Source organism: Mus caroli, unplaced genomic scaffold (assembly GCF_978045245.1).
Source record: "Mus caroli unplaced genomic scaffold, Mus_caroli_1 scaffold_1, whole genome shotgun sequence".
In the NCBI taxonomy this organism is placed as follows: Eukaryota; Metazoa; Chordata; class Mammalia; order Rodentia; family Muridae; genus Mus; species Mus caroli.
Window position 1 is genome coordinate 13,460,679 of NW_028227256.1, and position 21,042 is coordinate 13,481,720.

Consider the following 21,042-nt stretch of genomic DNA (forward strand, 5'->3'; position numbering starts at 1 on the left):
GTTTGTCTATCTTGCTGATTTTCTCAAAGAACCAGCTCCTGGTTTTGTTGATTCTTTATATTGTTCTTTTTGTTTCTATTTGGTTGATATCAGCCTTGAGTTTAATTATTTCCTGCAATCTACTCCTCTTGGGTGTATTTGCTTTTGTTGTTGTTGTTGTTGTTGTTGTTGTTGTTGTTGTTGTTCTACAGCTTTCAGATATGCTGTCCACTTGGTTGATTTCAGCCCTGACTTCGATTATTTCCCCCATCTACTCCTCTTGGGTGAATTTGCTTCCTTTTGGTCTAGAGCTTTTAGGTGTGATGTCAAGCTGCTAGTGTATGTTCTCTCTAGTTTATTTTTGGCTGCACTCAGAGCTATGAGTTTTCCTCTCAGGACTGCTTTCATTGTGTCTTATAATTTTGGATATGTTGTGGCTTCATTTTCATTAAATTCTAAAAAGTCTTTAATTCTTTATTTCTTCTTTGACCAAGATATCATTGAGTCAAGTGTTGTTCAGCTTCCAAGTGAATGTTGGCTTTCTATTATTTATGTTGTTATTGAAGAACAACCTTAGTCCATGGTGATCTGATAGGATGCATGGGATTATTTCAATATTTTTGTATCTGTTGAGACCTGTTATATGACCAATTATATGTTCAATTTTGGAGAAGGTACCATGAGGTGCTGAGAATAAGGTATATCCTTTTGTTATAGGATACATTTTTCTGTAGATATCTGTTCAATCCATTTGTTTCATAACTTCTGTTAGTTTTACTGTGTCTCTGTTTAGTTTCTGTTTCCAGAATCTATCCATTGATGAGAGTGTGGTATTGAAGTCTCCCACTATTATTGTGTGAGGTGCAATGTGTGTTTTGAGCTTTAGTAAAGTTTCCTTTAATGAATGTTGATGCCCTTGCAGTTGAGCATAGCTATTCAGAATTAAGAGATTGTCTTGGAAGATTTTACCTTTGATGAGAATGAAATGCCCCTCTGTCTCTCATTTGATAACTTTGGGTTGGAAGTCGATTTTATTCGATATTAAAATGGGTACTCCAGCTTGTTTTTTGGGACCATTTGCTTAGAAAATTGTTTTCCAGCCTTTTACTCTGAGGTAGTGTCTGTCTTTGTCCCCGAGATGTGTTTCCTGTATGCAGCAAAATGTTGGGTCCTATTTATGTAGCAAGGCTGTTAGTCTATGTCTTTTTATTAGGGAATTGAGTCTGTTGATATTCAGAGATGTTAAGGAAAAGTAATTGTTGCTTCCTTTTGTTGTTAGGGTTGGGATTCTGTTCTTGTGGCTATCTTCTTTTAGATTGGTTGAAGGATTACTTTTTTCCTTTTTCTAGGGTGTAGTTTCCCTCCCTGTCTTGGAGTTTTCTCTTTATTATTCTTTGTAGGGCTGGATTTGTGGAAAGATATTGTGTGAATTTGGTTTTGTCATGGAATACTTTGGTTTCTCCATCTATGGTAATTGAGAGTTTTGCTGGGTATAGTAGCCTGGGCTGGCATTTGTGTTCTCATAGGGTCTGTATAACATCTGTCCAGGATCTTCTGCCTTTCATAGTCTCTGATGAGAACTCTGGTTAATTCTAATAGGTCTGTGTAGCCTCCCTCAGCTCTGAAGCAGGCTGATCCAGACTTTGACCTTGCTGCCACTGAGAAGGAAATTACCTAAGGTGGAACCTTCAGACTTAGATGGCTCTTTTGTTCTGCCACCTGCCACCTGCCACCTGCCACTGCTCTCTCCAAGACACTGCTACTTGCTGAGAAGCACCTGAGACATCCCGGAGGAACATCCTATTCTGCACATCACCTACAGGCTGCCTCCAGACACCAAGAATGGACTGGCAGGGGGATGGGCTTTCCCCTTTTATAAGTAGACTCTCTTAGTAAAATGGGGGGCCTTGAACAGAATCATGTCTTGGTCTCCATTAATCTCTTGCTGTCTAAGTCTCTTTCAGCCCCAGCCTGCTTCCCTGATTCAAGTAGGCCGCAAGCCAGCATACAACAGGTCTGCCTTTATATGTTACTTGACCTTTTTCCCTTACTGCTTTTAATATTCTTTGTTTAATGACTTTGGTGTTTAGATTATTATATGATGGGAAGAATTTCTTTTCTGGTCCAGTCTATTTGGACCTCTGTAAGCTTCTTGTATGTTCATGGGCATCTCTTTCTTTAGGTTAGGGAAGTTTTCTTCTATAATTTTGTGGAAGGTATTTACTAGTCCTTTAGGTTGGGAATCTTTGCTCTCTTCTATACCTATTAACCTTAGGTTTAATCTTCTCATTGTGTCCTGGATTTCCTAGATGTTTTGGGTTAGGAACTTTTTGCATTTTGCATTTTCTTTGACTGTTGTGTCAATGTTTTCTATGGTATCTTCAGCACCTGAGATTCTCTCTTCTATCTCTCATATTCTGTTGGTGATGCTTGCATCTATGACTTCTGATCTCTTTCCTAGGTTTTCTAACTCCAGGGTTGTCTCCCTTTGTGATTTCTTTATTGTTTCTATTTCCATTTTTAGATCTTGGACGGTTTAGTTAATTTCCTTCGCCTCTTTGGTTGTGTTTTCCTGTAATTCTTTAAGGGATTTTTGTGTTTCCTCTTTAAGGGTTTCTAGTTGTTTACCTGTGTTCTCCTGTATTTCTTTAAGGGAGTTATTTATTTCCTTCTTAAAGTCCTCTATCATCATCATGAGAAGTGATTTTAGATCCGAATCTTGCTTTTCTGGTGTGATGTTGTATCTAGGACTTGCTATGGTGGGAGAATTGGGTTCTGATGATGCCAAGTAACCTTGGTTCCTGTTGCTTATGTTCTTATGCTTACTTCCAGTCATCTGATTATCTCTAGTGCTACCTGTATTCCTTACATCTGACTGGAGCCTATCCTTCCTGTGATGCTGGTTATGTCAGAACTCCTCAGAGTTCAGCTGTCTCTGTGATCCTGTGCTTCTGGGATCCTGGGATCCTGAGATCCTGGGTGTGTCAAAGCTCCTGGTAGTTAAGCTGCCTCTGGAACCCTGAGATCATGGTGTGCCCAAGCTCCTGTGACCCTGTGATCCTGGGCATGTTAGAGCACCTGGGAGTGGAGCTTCCTCTGGGTGTTGTGGGACTGACTGTAGAGTTCTCGCCCAAGGTCTGCTCAGGTCACCAGCCCAGACCAGAAGGAACCCTTCCACAGGTCAGATGGAGTTAATGGGTGTCTGGGTCTCATTGGTCTCAGTTACTCCTGGTGTTGGGACAGACGTTGTGCCCTCCTCACCTCTGATTCTATGAGAATGTTAGAATCTCATGATTTCTTTTCAAAGAGTCCAACTTTTCACCAGTAAATATAAATTTGAGCTAATAATGTTTTTCTTTTTCCTTTTTTCAACCTTATGTTTGAGATTTTGGTATAATTATAGCATTTTTTCCTTTCCTTTCCTACTCCTAAACTATTCACTATACCCTCCCTGCTCTCCTCCACATCATGGCCTCTTTTGTCAGTAATTACTTTTGCATGTATGCATGTAAGCATATATACATGCATGTGTATATCCATGTATCTCTCTATATATATTCATAACTACAACCTTCATTATCAGGTTAAGGAACTTGACTTCTATTCCTAGTTTACTGAAGAATGTTATTGAGAACAGATGAATTTGTTTTTACAGTTTAAATTTGAGTTTAAAAATTAAGTTGTAATGAATTATCAATTTTATTACTTGTCATAAAACAAAAAGAAAAATATTCCTAACTTAAAACCAAATTATATAAAATTATATGTATATATTGCTACTTCTTTGTTTACAAATATACATATTTGTAAAAATTCATATCTTTCACTATGAGCTTGAGACACTTTTTAATTCTGTAGGTCAAAACCAAAGATAAAGCTTCTAGTAGAAAAGATGTACTTCTGGCATGGAAAGATCTTTATTTCAGAGTTAAAAGCAAAGATCTCATACAAGGGGTCCTGTTCTCAGAGGTAATCAGCAGCTTTGCTAGCAGAGGTTAAGCAGCCACCAGCACCCAACAGCTGAAATGAGCAACTTCAATGTAACTTTATCAAGTCTCCCACAGATAGGCCTGATGGTATACAACAAGGGCTCAGTACTCAGCAAGGTGGTTGTAGCAAGTTCAAGGCCAACCTGGTCTACACAGTGAATTCCAAGCCAGCCAATTGTACATTTCTATGCCCTGTCTCAACAAATGCAAACTATATCACATTTAGTTTCTCTTGCTGATCCTAGTAAAAGAATTAAATTAGCCACATTGCATGTACGATTTACAATGTAAAACTGCATCCCAAACTCATGTTTAAGATTGAGTTAATGTTGCCCATACTGGCACACATTGCTTTAATCCAAGCAATTGGAGGAAGAGACAAACAAATAAGCAGGTGGATCTGAGTTTGAGACTAGCCCCGACCCCATAGTGAGCTGTGTGCAGCAGGAGCTTAAGCAACACAGAAAAACCCTGTCTCAAGTAAAAATTAAAAAGATACTGCATTAAACAGTGTATGTGTGTATCATTATAAACTGTATTTAGATAGACAAAGGATGAAACAATAGATCTTGGGTAATGATTCTTATCAAGAAATCAAGTGAAATCATATTTTTGTCCTCAAGTAGAATGCTACACTTTATGTTTACTGAGTATACACACAAAGACAATTAGTCTGAAAATTAGTCAAAAGGTGAAAACAACTGCAATATCTATCAGTGGATGGGCAAACAATACAAACACACACACACACAAAGGAGTTTTTCCTACTCAATTTTCAAAAAGAAGATAGTTCTGATATAGACTATAACAAAATTTAAAAACATTGTACGAAATTAAACCAGTAACAAAAGAACACATATACACAGTTTTTAACCCCCTGGGATAAGTTTTAGATAAAAATCACTGGATCATGACAATTCCATGCTTTAGTCTGAGGATCGCTCCAACCTTTCCACAGACTCATTATTTAAAACTCCCATTAGAAGTATATGGAAGTTCCAATTTGTCCAGCCCTGACAAAGATGTGCTGATCTTTTGACTCTGGCTATCATCCTAGCACACGTGTAGTATCTCATGAGCCTTTCATTTTGTTTGGTCAAGTATACAGTCAATGGTTTTATTCATGGGCATCTGGGTACCTTTTATAACCTTCTTTATGGGGTTAAGGATTTAGCTCAGTGGTAAAGGGCTTGCCTAGCAAGCACAAGGCCCTGGGTTCGATCCTCAGCTGTGGAAAAAAAAAAAAAAAGACAAAATAACCTTCTTTATAGTGCTTTCACCCCCTCCCCCAATACACACACTTTTCACTTGTTAAGTTATAAATTTTAGTTGAGGGTAGGGAGGATGGTGAGAGGACTTTGAACAAAATTTTAATTGAGATTGTTCATTACTAGCATGCAAAAACAATTATTTTTGTATGGTTTATGTGCATAAATTCATGTTCAATTTCGTTATTAACTTTGAGTTCTGTGTGCATGGATTCATAGACATTTTCTAGACAGAGAATCCCGGTCATCTGCAAACGGTTTCATTTCTTCCAAATGCACCTGTATTTCTAGACAATGCTATAGTTTCTACGACAGTGGACTGAGAGTGTCTTCTTCTTCCTATAAGATGAAGAGTGTCAGTCTTTCACTATGGAGTCTGTGGTGGTCTGAATAAGAATGGTCCCCATAGGCTCATGTATTCAAATGCTTCATCACCAGGAAGGGGCACTGCTTGAGAAGTATTAGAAGGTGTGGCTGTTGTATCAGGACCTCTGAAACACATGACATCACACAGGTGGCAGCACGACCTGCACACCCTTTGCCAAGGCAACAGCCACCATATTCCCAGAATCCATGTGGCTCACCTCCCAACTTTACCTGTGACTACATTACCATCCATATATAAAGGAAGGCCCCTCTGATCTTTCTCTCTCTTTCCCCCACTTCTTTCCACCCCCACCTTGTCCTTTTCTCTTTCAATAAACCTCACATGGAACTGTTTGGCCTGGTGTGGTCTTTCTGGAGCCGGGAGACCATCACAACATTAGTGCCGAAGACTTCAGGAATTGCTACAAAGGGTAGCTGCCCAAGCAGTAATCGCTGCCTGGTGCAACCATGAAGCCGCTGCTGCTGCTGGAGAACCTATGCCCAGTGTATGGCACCACCTTCATCACCACCTGCAGCCACTGCTACACCATGTGGACTCTAACGCTGGTACCCGTCATCATCCACCACATAGATTTCCACTGCTGCCACAGACCATTACTGCTGCTGCTGCTGTGAGACTCACGGAATTCTACCGTGTGAGCTGTGCCTGCATGGCCTACCACATGAAACTGGCCTCTGGCCACATGGTTCCACACTTCCTGCTACCCAACTGCAGAAGCCCACAAACACACACTGGCATATTGATTGGTAAGGAGTTTCTCCAGTTGGCAGGAAGGACCCTATATGCCCAGATAGTACCTGGCCAGCCTCTTTTGGGCTAAGGGGTTGGCATTTCAATGCCCAGGTCCTTGTCTCCTAGAAAATCTCAAATCTCTGAAATTAACACCTGATTTGAGGCCCTCAAAACAAATACAACTCTACAATAAGGCCTGGATTCAATACCCTTTAGATAATAGTTCCAAATGTTTGTTGTGCCCATGTTCTCTATGGAATCTTCTGCAACCCTATAGGTAGAACAACAATATGAACTAACTAGTACCCCCAGAGCTCGTGTCTCTAGCTGCATATGTAGCAGAAGATGGCCTAGTTGGCCATCATTGGGAAGAGAGGCCCCTTGGTCTTGCAAACTTTATATGCCCCAGTACAGGGGAATGCCAGGGCCAAGAAGTGGGAGTGGGTGGGTAGGGGAGCAGAGTGGAGGGAGGGAACAGGGAACTTTCGGGATAGCATTTGAAATGTAAATAAAGAAAATATCTAATTAAAAAAAAAGATCACAACCAAAAAAAAATAGTTCCAAATGGCCAGCCAATGGCACACTAGACGCCATGGTTCTAAGAGATCTCCATACATACTGCCAGCAGTCCGGTAAATGGAAAGAGGTTTCATATATTCAAGCATTCATCTATGTTCGCTCTCAACCCTCTATCTGCTCCTCCTGTTCCCCAACCCAACTTAGCCATGAAACCTACATGCCCCCCAACTAGATGATGCTGCAATGCTTGATCCTGCCAATGAGCCACGTCCCCTCCACTGCAAACCTGCCTCCACACTGCCAAAAACCCAAACTGCTGCCTCAGTTTCTCCTTCTCAGGTCCAGAGCCTACTAGCTCTACCTCTCCAGACCCCTAGCCTCCTTCTGTGCCAGTTGCAGGTTGCTCCAATCGCCCTGCATCGGCGCCAACCTTCACCCCTCCTATCACTCGTTCTAAGACCGTAGTAGTCAGACCCCGAAGTCCTTCTCCTCCAGGAACACCTGATCCAGCATCAGTCCTTCCTCTAAGGGAAGTGGCTCGTGTTGATAGTCTGGTCCGAGTGCATGTTCCTTTCTCGCTGAGTGAAGTTTCTCAAATAGAAAGCAGACTGAGTTCCTATACTTCTAACTCCTCCAGCTTTATTGAGGAGTTCCAGCACATCACTCAGTTTTATAGCTTGACTTTCCATAATGTTCATATGATTCTTACTAATAATTTACTTCCTGATGAACGCAGGAGAGTTTGGGAAGGGGCAAAAATGCACACAAATGAAATTCACCAAGCAGATGAAACATATCCAATTGGATCTGAGGAAGTGCCTGACCAGGATCCCCAGTAGAATTACAATTCTACAAGTGGTATCTTAACCAGAGACAGGTTTATTACATGCCTTCTGTCCGGCCTAAGAAAGGCAGCCTTAAAGCTAGTAAATTTTGAAAAACTCCAAGAAGTTGTCCAGGACAAACAAGAGAACCCCTCTCAATTTTTAGATCGCTTCACAAAAGCTTTATTGCAATACCCTAAATCTGGACCCTGAAAACCCAGCAGGTAAGCAACTTCTGATAACCTACTTTTTTTTTTCCCAGAGCTACCCCAACATAAAAGCTAAACTTAGGTGTTTGGACAGGGGGCCCTTAACTCCACAGGCAAAGTCTTGGTGCTGGCCTTCAAAGTATACCATGAGAGAGATGAGAAAGACAGGCCCCTGCTATAGATGTGGCCAGCAGGTCACTGGGCAAGGGCTTGCCCTACCCCCAGCAAGTCAAGAGGACCGTGTCCTAGGTGCCATCAGGAGGGACATTGGACTGTCGATTGCCCTCATGTCGCGCAGAACAGTGGGACATGGCTCCCAGGTAACCCTCCAGCCAACCTCCTAGGCTTGGCTATAGATGACTGAAGGGGGGCCGGAGCTCCCTCGACCCGGCCATGCCTATCAATAACAGAGAACCACGGGTAGCTATCATGGTATGTGGGCAGCCCATATCCTTCCTCTTGGATACTAGGGCCACTTACTCGGTCCTGATGAAGTTTTGTGGACCCACTTCACCTTTGAGTTTTTCTATCGTTGGCATAGGAGAACAAACTTATCGTCAGACCCCACCACTTAGTTGCATTTTTAGGGGTGTACCCCTCACCCATTCCTCTTTGTTAGTGCCAACATGTCCTGTCCCCTTATTGGGACGGGATCTTTTGACTGAGTGGGGAGCATCTATTTCCTTTGTTGCTCTCATTCACCTAAATCCAAGCTCACCAACAGTTCCTCTGCTCCTTCCTCTACCAGCCAACCTACTAGCACTAACATGCTGTTTCCTTTACCACCTTCTCAAGTGGACCCCCGAGTTTGGGACATCCAGAAGTCCTCTGTTACTAAACACCATTCTCCTGTTGTCATCCACCTGCTGGACTCTACCAGGTACATCACCCAAGCTCAAGCTCAATCTCTCGCTCAATCAATCTCTCTCTCTCTCTCTCTCTCTCCCCACACACATACACACACACACACACAAGCCCACTGTCAGACATGCCAAGGACCTCCTGGTCTTGGTAGACACCTTCTCAGAGTGGGTGGACGCATTTCCCACCACTAACAAGAAGGCTCAGACAGTCTCTGATCTCCTCCCCTCCCAGACCATCTGCTCACCCCATTACTTTGCCACCTCCATTCTCTCCTATGGAACTTTGCTGACCACTATCTACCGTGGCCACATAGTTACCTGTCCACTACCTGTCAACATTGGAGACCAAGTCCTATCTCCTCCAAACCATTGGCCCTCACCCCTCTCTCCTAAATGGCAGGGCCCTTTTAAGGTAATTCTCGAGACCCCTACAGCTGCTAAACGTGAGGAACTCTCTCACTGGGTCCACCTGTCTTACCTCAAACCTTTCATCCCTCCACCTAAAAATGACTCTTCTTCATACATGTCGACCCTAACAGGATGGTGCTCTGTTAAGCTCCGAGAACGTCAAGACCTTGTCCCCAATCTCAGAAAATGAGACTCCACCTCAACTTCATTGGAGTAGACATGGGTTTCTCATCTTTCCCCGGCTGTTTGTTTTCATCCAGACTAGCCCTTACATATGGAGATTCAAGGTTCAAGAAACTACACTAATAACAGTCTTTCCAAATAGGGTCAGGAAACTGCTCTATAGCTGCATGTCGGGAACCAATCCAAACTGCTATCATCCGTGTATCTGTTATCCCATCTAAATATTATGATCTCTATAATTGCTTTCTCTTTGACCAGACAGAAGATTATTGTAGAAAATGGCAAGACAAATATGGGGGGTGCCCATATTGGTCTTGTCAGATACATATGCTAGGATCACGGACCAATCATTTCTTCTATCAACACTGCAAGACACTCTTTTTCTGCATACAAGACCCATGGGATTCCAGGTGGGAGACAGGAGTTTTAGGTAAACTTTACCATAAAAATCAACCTGGGTCCTCAGTAAGTACCATTCATATCTAGAGAAAATGTCTCAATTGCCCAACCCCTAGATATCAGGACAGTAGAGAAAGTAATCGAACACTCCTCTGAGGCCCTTACCTCTTTGACATCAACCCTCATAAATGGCACTAACTTGTCACTTCACCTTTTGCTTCAAATCTTGACCTCAGCGTACCAACTCCTTAATGTCACCAGGCCTGGCCACTTTAAAGATTGATGGCAACACGTATCCCCTGGAACTAACTCACAATTGCCACTTTCAGCCTCTCCGGTGATACTGCCGAGTAGCCTTACCTCACCCTTTGTCAGCTGCCCCTACTCAGATGTTGCCATGACTCCATACCTTACCTCTATCCCACCCTCTCTTTGGCACAGCAAACTGTTTTAACACCTCCAGGACTCGCTCTGTAAGAACGCTGAGCTCCCTAGACTGCAGTAGAACCATAACCCTTGATATATCATCTCTGCCACAATGCCCTGCAGGCCAGAACACGTCAATTCTTTGTGGCACTCAGGCATATCATTGCCTCCCCACCAGCTGGTCAGGAGTTTGCACGCTGGTACTCCTTTTCCCTAAACTGGGAGTGATCTAGGGAAACAAGGCCCTGACTATCCCAGTTGTAGATATGATAGCTGCTCAACATAAGAGGGCAGTTCAGGTCGTGCCACTCTTGGTCACTACGGGAATAGCCATAGGTACTGGTAGTGGAATTGCAGGGATAACGACTTCTATGACCTAATATAATACTTTCACTTCCCAGTTTGAAAGCAATCTTCAAGAAATGACTGAAACTGTGCTTACTATCTGGAAACAGATCAATTATTTGACAGTTGTGGTGCTTCAGAACCAACAGGGGCTAGATGTCCTGACGGCTAAAGAAGGTAGTCTTTGCCTGTTCCTCCAAGAAAAATGCTCTTTCTAGGTCAACCAATCCAGGATAGTGAGAAATAAAATCCAGTAGCTACAGTCAGACATACAGTCAGACATCAAGAACTTTAGAGACTGTGAGACCTCCAGTTCTGGGACTTCCAAAAACCCTCTATGGAAGTGGATACTCCCTTTTGTAACACCTTTTCTAGTTATCCTCCTGGTGTTATTATTCACTCCCTGCCTCACTAATCTTGTTTCTACAATCCTTCAATGACAAATAAAAAATTTGTGGTGGCGCACGCCTTTAATCCCAGCACTTGGGAGGCAGAGGCAGGCGGATTTCTGAGTTCTAGGTCAGCCTGGTCTACAAAGTGAGCTCCAGGACAGCCAGAGCTATAAAGAGAAACCCTGTCTTGAAAACCAAAAAAAAAAAAAAAAAAATTTCTAACCAAACTATTAATCAGTTCCTGTTACAGGATTACCAGTTGCTGCACATAGATCTGCTGTCCACAGAGGAGACTAATGTGAATGCTTACAAAGTAAATCCCAATGATGAAAGTCAGCTACACCCCAAAATTGACAATGCCCCTAGACAGCAGGAAGCAACTTAAGAGATGCCCTCATTCCCTTTTCACCATCAGCTTCCCCCGCCCCCTTTTTTTTTCTTCTCTTTATAATAAGGGAGGTATATTGGTATCAGGACCTCTGAAACCTGTGACATCACATAGGTGACAGTGCGACCCGCACACCTGTTGCCAAGGCAACAGCCACCATATTCCCAGAATCCACTTGGCTCACCTCCCACCTTTACCTGTGACTATGTCACCATCCAAATATAAAGAATGGCCCCTCTGATCTCTCTCTCTCTCTCTCTCTCTCTCTCTCTCTCTCTCTCTCTCTCTCCCCCTCTTCTCTTTCTGCTGCCACCTTGCCCTTTTCTCTCTCAATACACCTCACATGGAACTGTTTGGCCTGGTGTGGTCTTTCTGAAGCCGTACAATGATCACAACAGTGGCCTTGTTGTTGGAAAGTATCGCTGGAGATGGGAGGAAGGGGGAGAGGGCTTCAAGGTTTCAAAAGCTCAAGCCAGGCTCAGTGGCTCTCTTCCCCTGCCTGAGGATCCAGATATAGAACTCTCAGCTACTTCTAATACCATGTCTGCCTACAGGCTGTCATGCTGCTGTGCTGCCTGCTAGGAGGGTCATGTACTAAACCTGTGGAACTATAAGTCAGTGCCAATAAATGCTTCCCTTTATAAGAATTGTTTTGGTCATGGGGTTTCTTCACAGCCATACAATAGTGAATGAGACAGAGGTGGTTGTCAGCTTTAGGTTTTCATAAATGTGGAATGTTGAGGAAATATATCATTTTTTGATGATCTTCCTTTTTAATATGTGTGTCCACTGCTATAACTAACTCTGATCACCACGCTCACTATTAATAAGTCACTGCCCTAGTTTCACTTCTGGTACTGTTATAAAATATTCTAACAAAACAAATAAAATAAACTTGGGGGGAAGGAAGGGTTTATTTTGGCTCCCACTTCCAGCACATAGTACAGTACACAGGGAAGCCAAGGCTGGAGGACCAGCAGCTGGTCACATCCCATCCACTGCCAAGAAGGAAATGGATACAGGCATGCTGCTGCTCAAGTCATCTCCCCACTCATCATGCCATCTTATGCCATTTCACCATTAGACTGAGTCTTCCCACAGTGATTAATGTAAGGGGCAATAATATTTAAGGGAGGAAAAAAGAGTTTGAGGAGCCTCGGACATGGAAAATGAGGGTTCTGAAGCCAATCTGGCCCCAAACGGCTCATTTCTCCCCCTTAATAAGCCACCTGAATTCCTGCCCTCTACTCTCCTTCTACCTCTTCCCAGAGTCTGGCAGCAACAGCAACATTAGTAAAAATTAATGGTGATAGTAGTAGTAACAGGGTCAGTGCCAAGCAATATGGTCCACCAACATAGCAGTTCCTCATCACAAACCTGTGAGACAGGCAACGCATCCTATAAACTCCAGGTCTGACATGTAATAGCTACCATTATAACAACACTTGGCTTCCTCTTGACCTAAAGGTTCTAATGTTCACATGCACTTAAATTCTGCTTTGCCCTGCCTGCTCTCCCACTCCACTCTATGCAAGCCTCAGAGCCTCCTCTTCTCTTCTTTATCCAATATGTGTTCCCAAGCTTGGATCCTTGTAAACTCTCTCATGCAATGCTGCCACTGTCTACCCGAGATACCCTGGCCTATCAAGCTTCCCTCAAGCACCTAACCCCACACCCATACCCACACTCCCAACACACACCACACACACACACACACACACACACACACACACAGGCCCTGCCAGCACAGGCACCTTATTAACTTGCACTGCTATAGCTTAATGTTAAATTAAGTTTCTTTCCCTATGAAATTATAATCAGAAAGAAAGATCATAAATATGCAACCCCCTACTTCTCTGCTGTACCCTGGAAGCTAGTGAATCCCTTCAGTCACTTGAACAATTCACTTTAAAATGATGATTATAATTCAAGGACGCACTTACAAATAAAGAGGAGAGGATGGCAGTAAACACAAAAAAGCAATTCACAAACAGCAAAAACACAAGAAAAAGTGAATGGCAGAAACCAAATCCCACTTCTCTAAGACAGACGGACAGAAGGCAATGTCAGACAAGGCAGGAAGCAGGCATCCCCTAGCCTACTGTTAAATGTAACTGGAGATTTTCATACTTATACACCAAATCTCTCTGAGAACCTCTTACTAGTATTTAACTTCTAATAAGTTGTAATAACTAGAAAAACAGACATGTAAAAACTTACTGTGGCACTAACTAGGACATAAAATTTGCCCAACATTTGGGATCAATTATGTTTTAGGAGTTCTAAACTGAAGATGATGAAATCACTCCAGAACTTTGTATGTAGTATAATGCCAGTTTGTAAAAACAATATATTCACCTTCGTAGAAAAAATGCTCAAGTGTACACCCCCCCAAAAAAATGCTAGCATTGATTATGTCTACCACAGAACATGGGGCTTCCTGTGCCTTTTTTCCTTATTCACACCATCCATTTTTCTATAGTACAGTTACACATGTACAACATATTTTCCCCCAGCATAATATTTTTATTAATTATTTGGGAATTTCATACAGTGCACCCTGATCACACTCGCTTCCCATTTCTCCCACTCTTGGGCCCTGCCCCCTAAAACACCCACAAAGCTCAATTAGAGTTGCCCATATACTCATTGAAGGATAGTCAAACTGAGTGGCCAGCCCCTTAAAGAAACTGAGTCACGTGCCACACCCCCAACCACCCTCCCATGGAAGCCATCAACTGTGAAGAGCTACACTTCAGCATCTTTATACTACATTTTTAAAGGACTCTCTTCAATAACTTCCTGACTGGACTATTTCTTTCTGGGTGTAAGGGAATGAGGGTGTCACAGAAGTTCTTCAATGTCCCTCATTCTCAGTTATGAGTCTGCAGTTATAAATACCACTACAGAAGAATCTTCCCTGACCATAGCAGTGGGTGGCAGCATGGAACATGGAGTTTCACACAGGTTCCAGCAGCAGCATAGATCATGGTCTTCCATCAGCAGCCAGCATGGACAACATGGTTTTCAACAGTAGCACAGACCACCAACATCAACATGTCTTCTCTCTGGAGCACGGATCATGTACATCAACATGACTTCCAGTGGTAGCATGGACCACAGACTTAAAACATGGCTCCCAATGGCAGACAGATTACTGACATCAACATGGTTCCAACATGGTTTCCATAGGCAGCAAGGATCACGGACATCACCATGGCCTCCAGTGACAGCACAGATCACTGGCAGTGGCGTGGCCTATAGCAGCAGCAGCAGCACAGGCCACAATAGTACCTTGAGGAGACTCAATCCAGAAAACAAGACACTCTTCATCTCTGACATCCTGCTCAAAATTAGGCTTATTTTGCAGCTGGGCAGCCTGTTCAGGGGCAGGACCTTCGAGAGCTCCATCATGTTTGCAGCCTTCAGTCAGAGCCTGGTGCTCTTCTCCCCACAGCAGGGAGAGCAGTATTAGCTACAGCTGTGGCTCCATGCAGCACACCAGTCCTGCAGGCAATGGGGACAGCGGCAAGGTAGCTGGTGGAGACCTGAACCTCCCAGCAGCCCAAGGCCTGTTTTCATAGCCACTACTGTCTCCAGTCCTACCACTCAGTACCAGTGCCTTTCCCATCTAACGCCCATCCATTTATTAAAGACGCGTTTGTCACAGGGGATATTATTTTGCAGAAAAAACTTTATATGCAAATATTTACTGCAACAAGTCACTGATCTGGTTCAAGGTTTCTGAAGAACTATAAATACTCCAAAAGGCTGCACACCTTCCTCCCTCATTAACACCTCACTCCTAGCTTCTACCTGACCCCCAGCCCCCAAGCAGGGAGAGCAGCAGGGATCCATGTTGCTCCACTGTCCGAGCAGACAGCGGTGAGGAGAGGTGACTCCCATCTCTATATTCCACCACCTTTGTTCTAATTCTATGAAAACACTGTTTAAAAGCATCTTCCCAGAAGACCTGCCTTTTTGAGGTATAACATATTTTTTTAAGACAGGGTTTACATAAAGCATCCCTTATTTCACAATAATAGTGTTAGATTTAATATCAAATAATTATAATGACATGGCATAATGCAGTTAATTCATAAGTGCTCAGTTTTAATCAGTTTTAATGGTGGATATAAAAGTATCTGTTAAGACAAGAAAAGGTGGACTGGGCATGGTGGTGCACACCTTTAATTCCAGCACCCAGGAGGCAGAGGCAGGCAGATTTCTGAGTTTGAGACCAGCCTGGTCTACAAAGTGAGTTCCAGGACAGCCAGAACTATACAGGGAAACCCTGTCTCGAAAAACAAGAAAGAAAGAAAGAAAGAAAGAAAGAAAGAAAGAAAGAAAGAAAGGAAGGAAGGAAGGAAGGAAGGAAGGAAGGAAGGAAGGAAGGAAGGAAGGAAGGAAGAAAGAAAGAAAGAAAGAAAGAAAGAAAGAAAGAAAGAAAGAAAGAAAGAAAGAAAGAAAGAAAGAAAGAAAGAGAGAAAGGGTGCAGTTATTTGAGAGTAATTAAGGGGGAAATTTTTCCCAAATAAACCCTTAGAACTACCCCTATAGAGAACATTAAAATCAATATAATAAAATGTTTGTTGCTTCATGAGGGTCAGTTTAAATCCTTTTTTATTGTTTTTACTTTTATCTTACAAACCCTACCTCTCATGGGAAAGCAATAACCATGAAAATAATAGAAAATAAAAGTCACTCCTAAGTTTAGCAATTCAATTTAAGCTTGGCTAATGAGAAAGTCTCTTCATCTTCCACGATTCTCCATTATGGCAATCATTCCTCTCTGATTCGAACATTCTGAGGGATGAAATTTAGTCAATGATAATGAGGAATTCCTAATTGATCATAGGAGTCCATGTCTTTAAGAGCTGATTTCATCTGTCTCCAATTACTAATTAAAATTTCTAGGCAAATCCCAAGGGATTGTATACAATTCCTAATTCAGTGATGTGCAAAGTAGCAAGTGAGTGATCCTCATTAGTATTGATCCTTCACTAACTTTCAATGCATACGGTTGAACATAAAGATGAGTAGTCATTTTCACCTATCTATACAAAAAATACAAAACATCTTGCTCTAATTATACCTACTGTGGCAACCAAGAGCTGCTGGAAATCACTGAAAGGCAGCTTTGCACCTACAACAGTCCTGAGACAATTATTACAAGTCACACTGCTATTTCCAATGGGACTAAGCACAGTGCATGCTAAGAGCCTCAACAAAAATGTCGCTGATAAAAGCAATTTTTGTTTTACAGAAGATTTTCCCGCACGTGCATGTGTATGTGTGTGCGTGTGTGTGTGTGTGTGTGTGTGTGTGTGTGTGTGTGTGTGTGTGTGGTGGCGGTGGAAGAGGGAGATCAAAGAATAACACAAGTGCTTTTACATGAATGGCACTTGTATAATGGGAGATTATAAATACCTGAATGAACAACATAATTATGTAGACGTTTGCTGTAGTAACAATACTACTATTCATTCTCCCATTCATGTAATGAATATAAAAAAAGAAACTATTTAAAACTAGAACTAGAAGAATAAATACTCAAAATCACTATCTTCATGAAGGAGACAAATGTCACACAAATCAGTCATCCCTCAGTATCCCTAACATACCAAAGCCCTCTAAGTGCACATGCTGAGCATATATATGCCCAGGTTTACAGAGATTACCCTGTATACTTTAAATCATCTGCAAGTTACTTATGATATCTAGGATGATGCTGATGCTATCTATGTACAGCTACTGTCTAGGAAATCGACCTAACAGAAGGAATTTGGTTTTTAATATTTTTAACCTGTAGCTGATTGAAATTACAGATATATTACCAAATATTTATTCACAGATGCAGAAGTAAGACTGTATTTTCAATTTGGCAATAGCTGCAAATGCCATAGAAAAATAAGTGAAAGGACAGAATATTATGAGATATGCAAGATTTGGGATCAGGTAAACCCAAATAAAGGAGGGGTAGACAATATAGTCTATAATAGCCTGTGCAAATAAGGTCCACAAGCTGGAACGATCTTGCCCGATCCAGACTTGAGGTATTCAGGTTATTTTTCAAGTGCATATAAAGTTTGTGATGATACCCAAGTTAGAGATAAATCTGACAACTATAGTATGACTCTACCTCCGAGAGACCCAAACAAATAAGCTTGAAGTCACTGGATATAGTAGTCAGGGTATAAGACCAGAGTTCTTTGGTGGGTGAATTTGAGCATGGAGGGAACGTTGAGATTACTTTTTTAAATCGTAGAAAATAGTAATCACTTCTACTTTGACTTACAAACAAAAGACGCTAGAAAATATTTTGTAATATTGGGGCTACAATATTATATTGTTTCTTCAAGAAAGGTAAAATTTAATGTGTATAGTTCTTGGAGGAAGGCCAAGCCCTAAGGAAAACTGCTTCCTTCAGTGAGTCTACAGTATTACATACTCTAATTTGTTTAGAAATAAACATCCTTCTTGCCTGTGTAAACGTCCTAGAAAAAGAATCCTTTCTTAAAAATGCACCTATACAGGCTGGAGAGATAGATGGCTCTGTGGTTAGGAGCACTGACTGCTCTTCTGAAGGTCCTAGGTTCAAATCCCAGCAACCACATGGTAGCTCACAACCACCTGTAATGGGATCAGATGCCCTCTTCTGTTGTGTCTGAAAACAGCTACAGTGTACTTACATATAATAAATAAATAAATCTTTTTTAAAAAATACACCTATACAACCTCTTCACAAGATGTATCACTAAAAATGCTTTAAGTCCACAGAACTGCCAGATAGTGGTGCCACTTCATGATCATGGTAGTTCTGGACATACCAACACATCCCGGAAGGATGTAATATCAGGAACAGATCAACCTTTGTCCTGCACATTCAGGAGTTATCAACTGTCAGGACAACCACCATTTTCCTCAGACAGCCTCTCTTTCCAGGCTCCAGTGTTTATACGGTGAATGTATTCCCCATAACTTGGGTTATGGTTACAGAATAGCTGAGATACAATATTCCACAATTTATGGCAAAGTACCATGTAATAAGACACGCCTTAATCACACTCACCTGATTTATCTGAAGCATGTTAACACAATGTTGATCAAACTTCTGTATCCCTCACAGCTCCAAAAAACTGGAAAGTGAAAAAAAAGAAATAAAAGTTCAACTTACCAATTTCAGTGACTACTGAATATTCATAAGCACGTGCTCTTTACCAAAATCAGTAAAATTGAGTCATTCAGATTATTGCAGAACTTGTATCATGATAAATGTCCTCTCTCTCTGCAATACAATCCAGTAACCATGTATGCAAGTGGGTACATAAAGCACGGCTAGTCCAACCAAGAAAGCCAATATTAAATTTCCAGAATGTTAATCTTCAGTAAACAGCCATGACTTGTGGCCGCCATAACAAGCAGGGCTGGTTGCAACTGTTAAACCTTGAGCACCATCTTGCTCTGTAGTTCTTAGACAACCCAAGAAAAGGGAAGCTGTCTGCAACACTGGACATTTCAGATCAACATTTTAAACACGTAACTCCCTTCCTCCAGTTGGGTTTTGAACACTGAACCCACGCCCTCAAAGAAGATGCAACTCATAAAAGTACTCTCTTTGATGTTATAAAAATAGTATATATAATTACCTAGATTTGTATTTGTTTTTATTATTATCAATACAAAAAGAATATATATATAATGTTTGCTTTAAAAACAATCATTGGCAGAGAGAGAGGTAGCTTGGCAGAACCCAGATGTCCCTCAACAGAGGAATTGATACAGAAAATGTGATACATTTACACAATGGAGTACTACTCAGCTATGAAAAACAATGAATTTATGAAAATCTTTGGCAAATGGATGGATCTGGAGGATATCATCCTGAGTGAGGTAACCCAATCACAGAAGAACACACATGGCATGCACTCATTGATAAGTAGATATTAGCCCAGAAACTTAGACTACCCAAGATACAATTTGCAAAACACATGAAATTCAAGAAGAAGGAAGACCAAAGTGTGGATACTTCGTTCCTTCTTAGAATGGGGAACAAAATACCCATGGAGGAGTTAAAGAGACAAAGTTCAGAGCTGAGATGGAAGGAAGGACCATCCAGAGACTGCCTCACCTGGGGATCCATCCCAGAAATCACCACCATATGCCAACAAGATTTTGCCAACAGAACCCTGATATAGCTGTCTCCTGTGAGGCTATGCCAGTGCCTGGCAAATACAGAAGTGGATGCTCACAGTCATCTATTGGATGGAACACAAGGCCCCCAATGAAGGAGCTAGAGAAATACCCAAGGAGCTAATGGGGCGTGCAACCCTATAGGTGGAACAACAATATGAACTAACCAGTACCCCCAGAGCTCATGTCTCTAGCTGCATATGTGCATATGTAGCAGAGGATGGCCTAGTCGGCCACCAATGGGAGGAGAAGCCCTTGGTCTTACAAAGATTATATGCCCCAGTACAGGGAAATGCCAGGGCCAGGAAGCGGGAGTGGGTGGGTTGGGGAGCAGGGCAGGGGGAGGGTATAGGGGACTTTTGGGATTTGAAGTGTAAATGAAGAAAATACCTAATTTAAAAAAAAGCACATTCTGCTCGCAAGGAAGACTGGAGTTCCATTAACAGCACCCACAGAGGGGCAACTCACAAACACTTGTAATACCAGTTCCAGGGGAATTCAACCCCTTTGGCCTCCAACAGCACCTACACTGTGTGCACATATCCACACACATAATTAAAAATAGTATTTTAGACCTCTATTATGATATACCCACCCTGTTGCTAAATTTGGATGTACTTTCCTTTAGGGCCTAAAACTTTAGTTCTGATTCATTTTGTGTGGTAAATCTCTTTTATATTTAATTTTTAAGTAGATGCCAAAGGAAGGAAGGAAAGAAAACACAAATTTAAATATAATTTGTGTGTGTGTGTGTGTCATAATGGGAAAACTCACATAAAATATAATGTACCAGTACCTGCCAATTATAAAAATTACCAAACAAATCCCATCACTTAAGCAGAAAACTTTGTTGTAAAATTGTAAAGTTGACCTCCCCCTCAGAAGCAATGGTGCATATACTCACACATACACACATTCTGGTCTATCACTTTCTCAAGATGCAAACTGGAGTCAGTCCAAAGTTACTATTAAGCTGGAGACACAGCTCAGTGGGTAAAGGTGCCTACTGCATAACCACAATGCCCTAAGCTCAGACACTCAAGACCCAGATAAAAAGGTGGGAACAACCATATGAACCTGTGACCCCAGTGCTTGAGGGAAGGATGCAAAGCCAGGAAGACGACTGGTATTCTCACAGCCAACCTAGCCAAAAACAGCAGCCTGCAAATTCAGTGGAAGACCCTATCTCAAAGGAGAAAAGACAGAGAGTAATACAGCAGGCTACCCAATAGCATTCTTTTGCCACCACACATGAGCATGGGCATGCACACTTACATATATATGCACACACACATGCACATACACACAATTACTCTGAAATTCTAAACACTTCTCACCAGTGTTCTCAGCACCTGTATGTTTTGGGGTCTTTTCTAAATGTTTCTCAAACTCTCTAAGGGAAGTATGTCACAGAGGACCTGGCTACTGGTGATTTTTAGTTTCAGTCAGATAACCATTTGAGCCTTTGACAAATTATTGTTCCTTCGAGCCCTCTCCCCTCCTTTAACCTTTAAGAAGTAAACTGGTAGGCAACGTC

The 21,042-nt window shown here is 41.9% G+C and overlaps 1 protein-coding gene across 6 annotated transcripts in view; it reads right to left on the reverse strand.

Moving 5' to 3' along the window:
- The window catches only part of Stau2 (staufen double-stranded RNA binding protein 2), a 316,808-nt gene that overhangs the window by 284,093 nt on the left and 11,673 nt on the right, over positions 1 to 21,042 (reverse strand). For all 6 annotated transcript variants that reach the window (XM_085835774.1, XM_029474163.2, XM_021172712.3 and 3 more), the window contains one exon: positions 18,385 to 18,451. Coding sequence is in view for 2 of the 6 variants with exons in the window: in XM_029474163.2 (XP_029330023.1) it covers positions 18,385 to 18,402 (18 nt within the window). In the remaining 4 variants the exon portion in view is untranslated. Of the gene's footprint in view, positions 1 to 18,384; positions 18,452 to 21,042 lie in introns of those variants that run through there.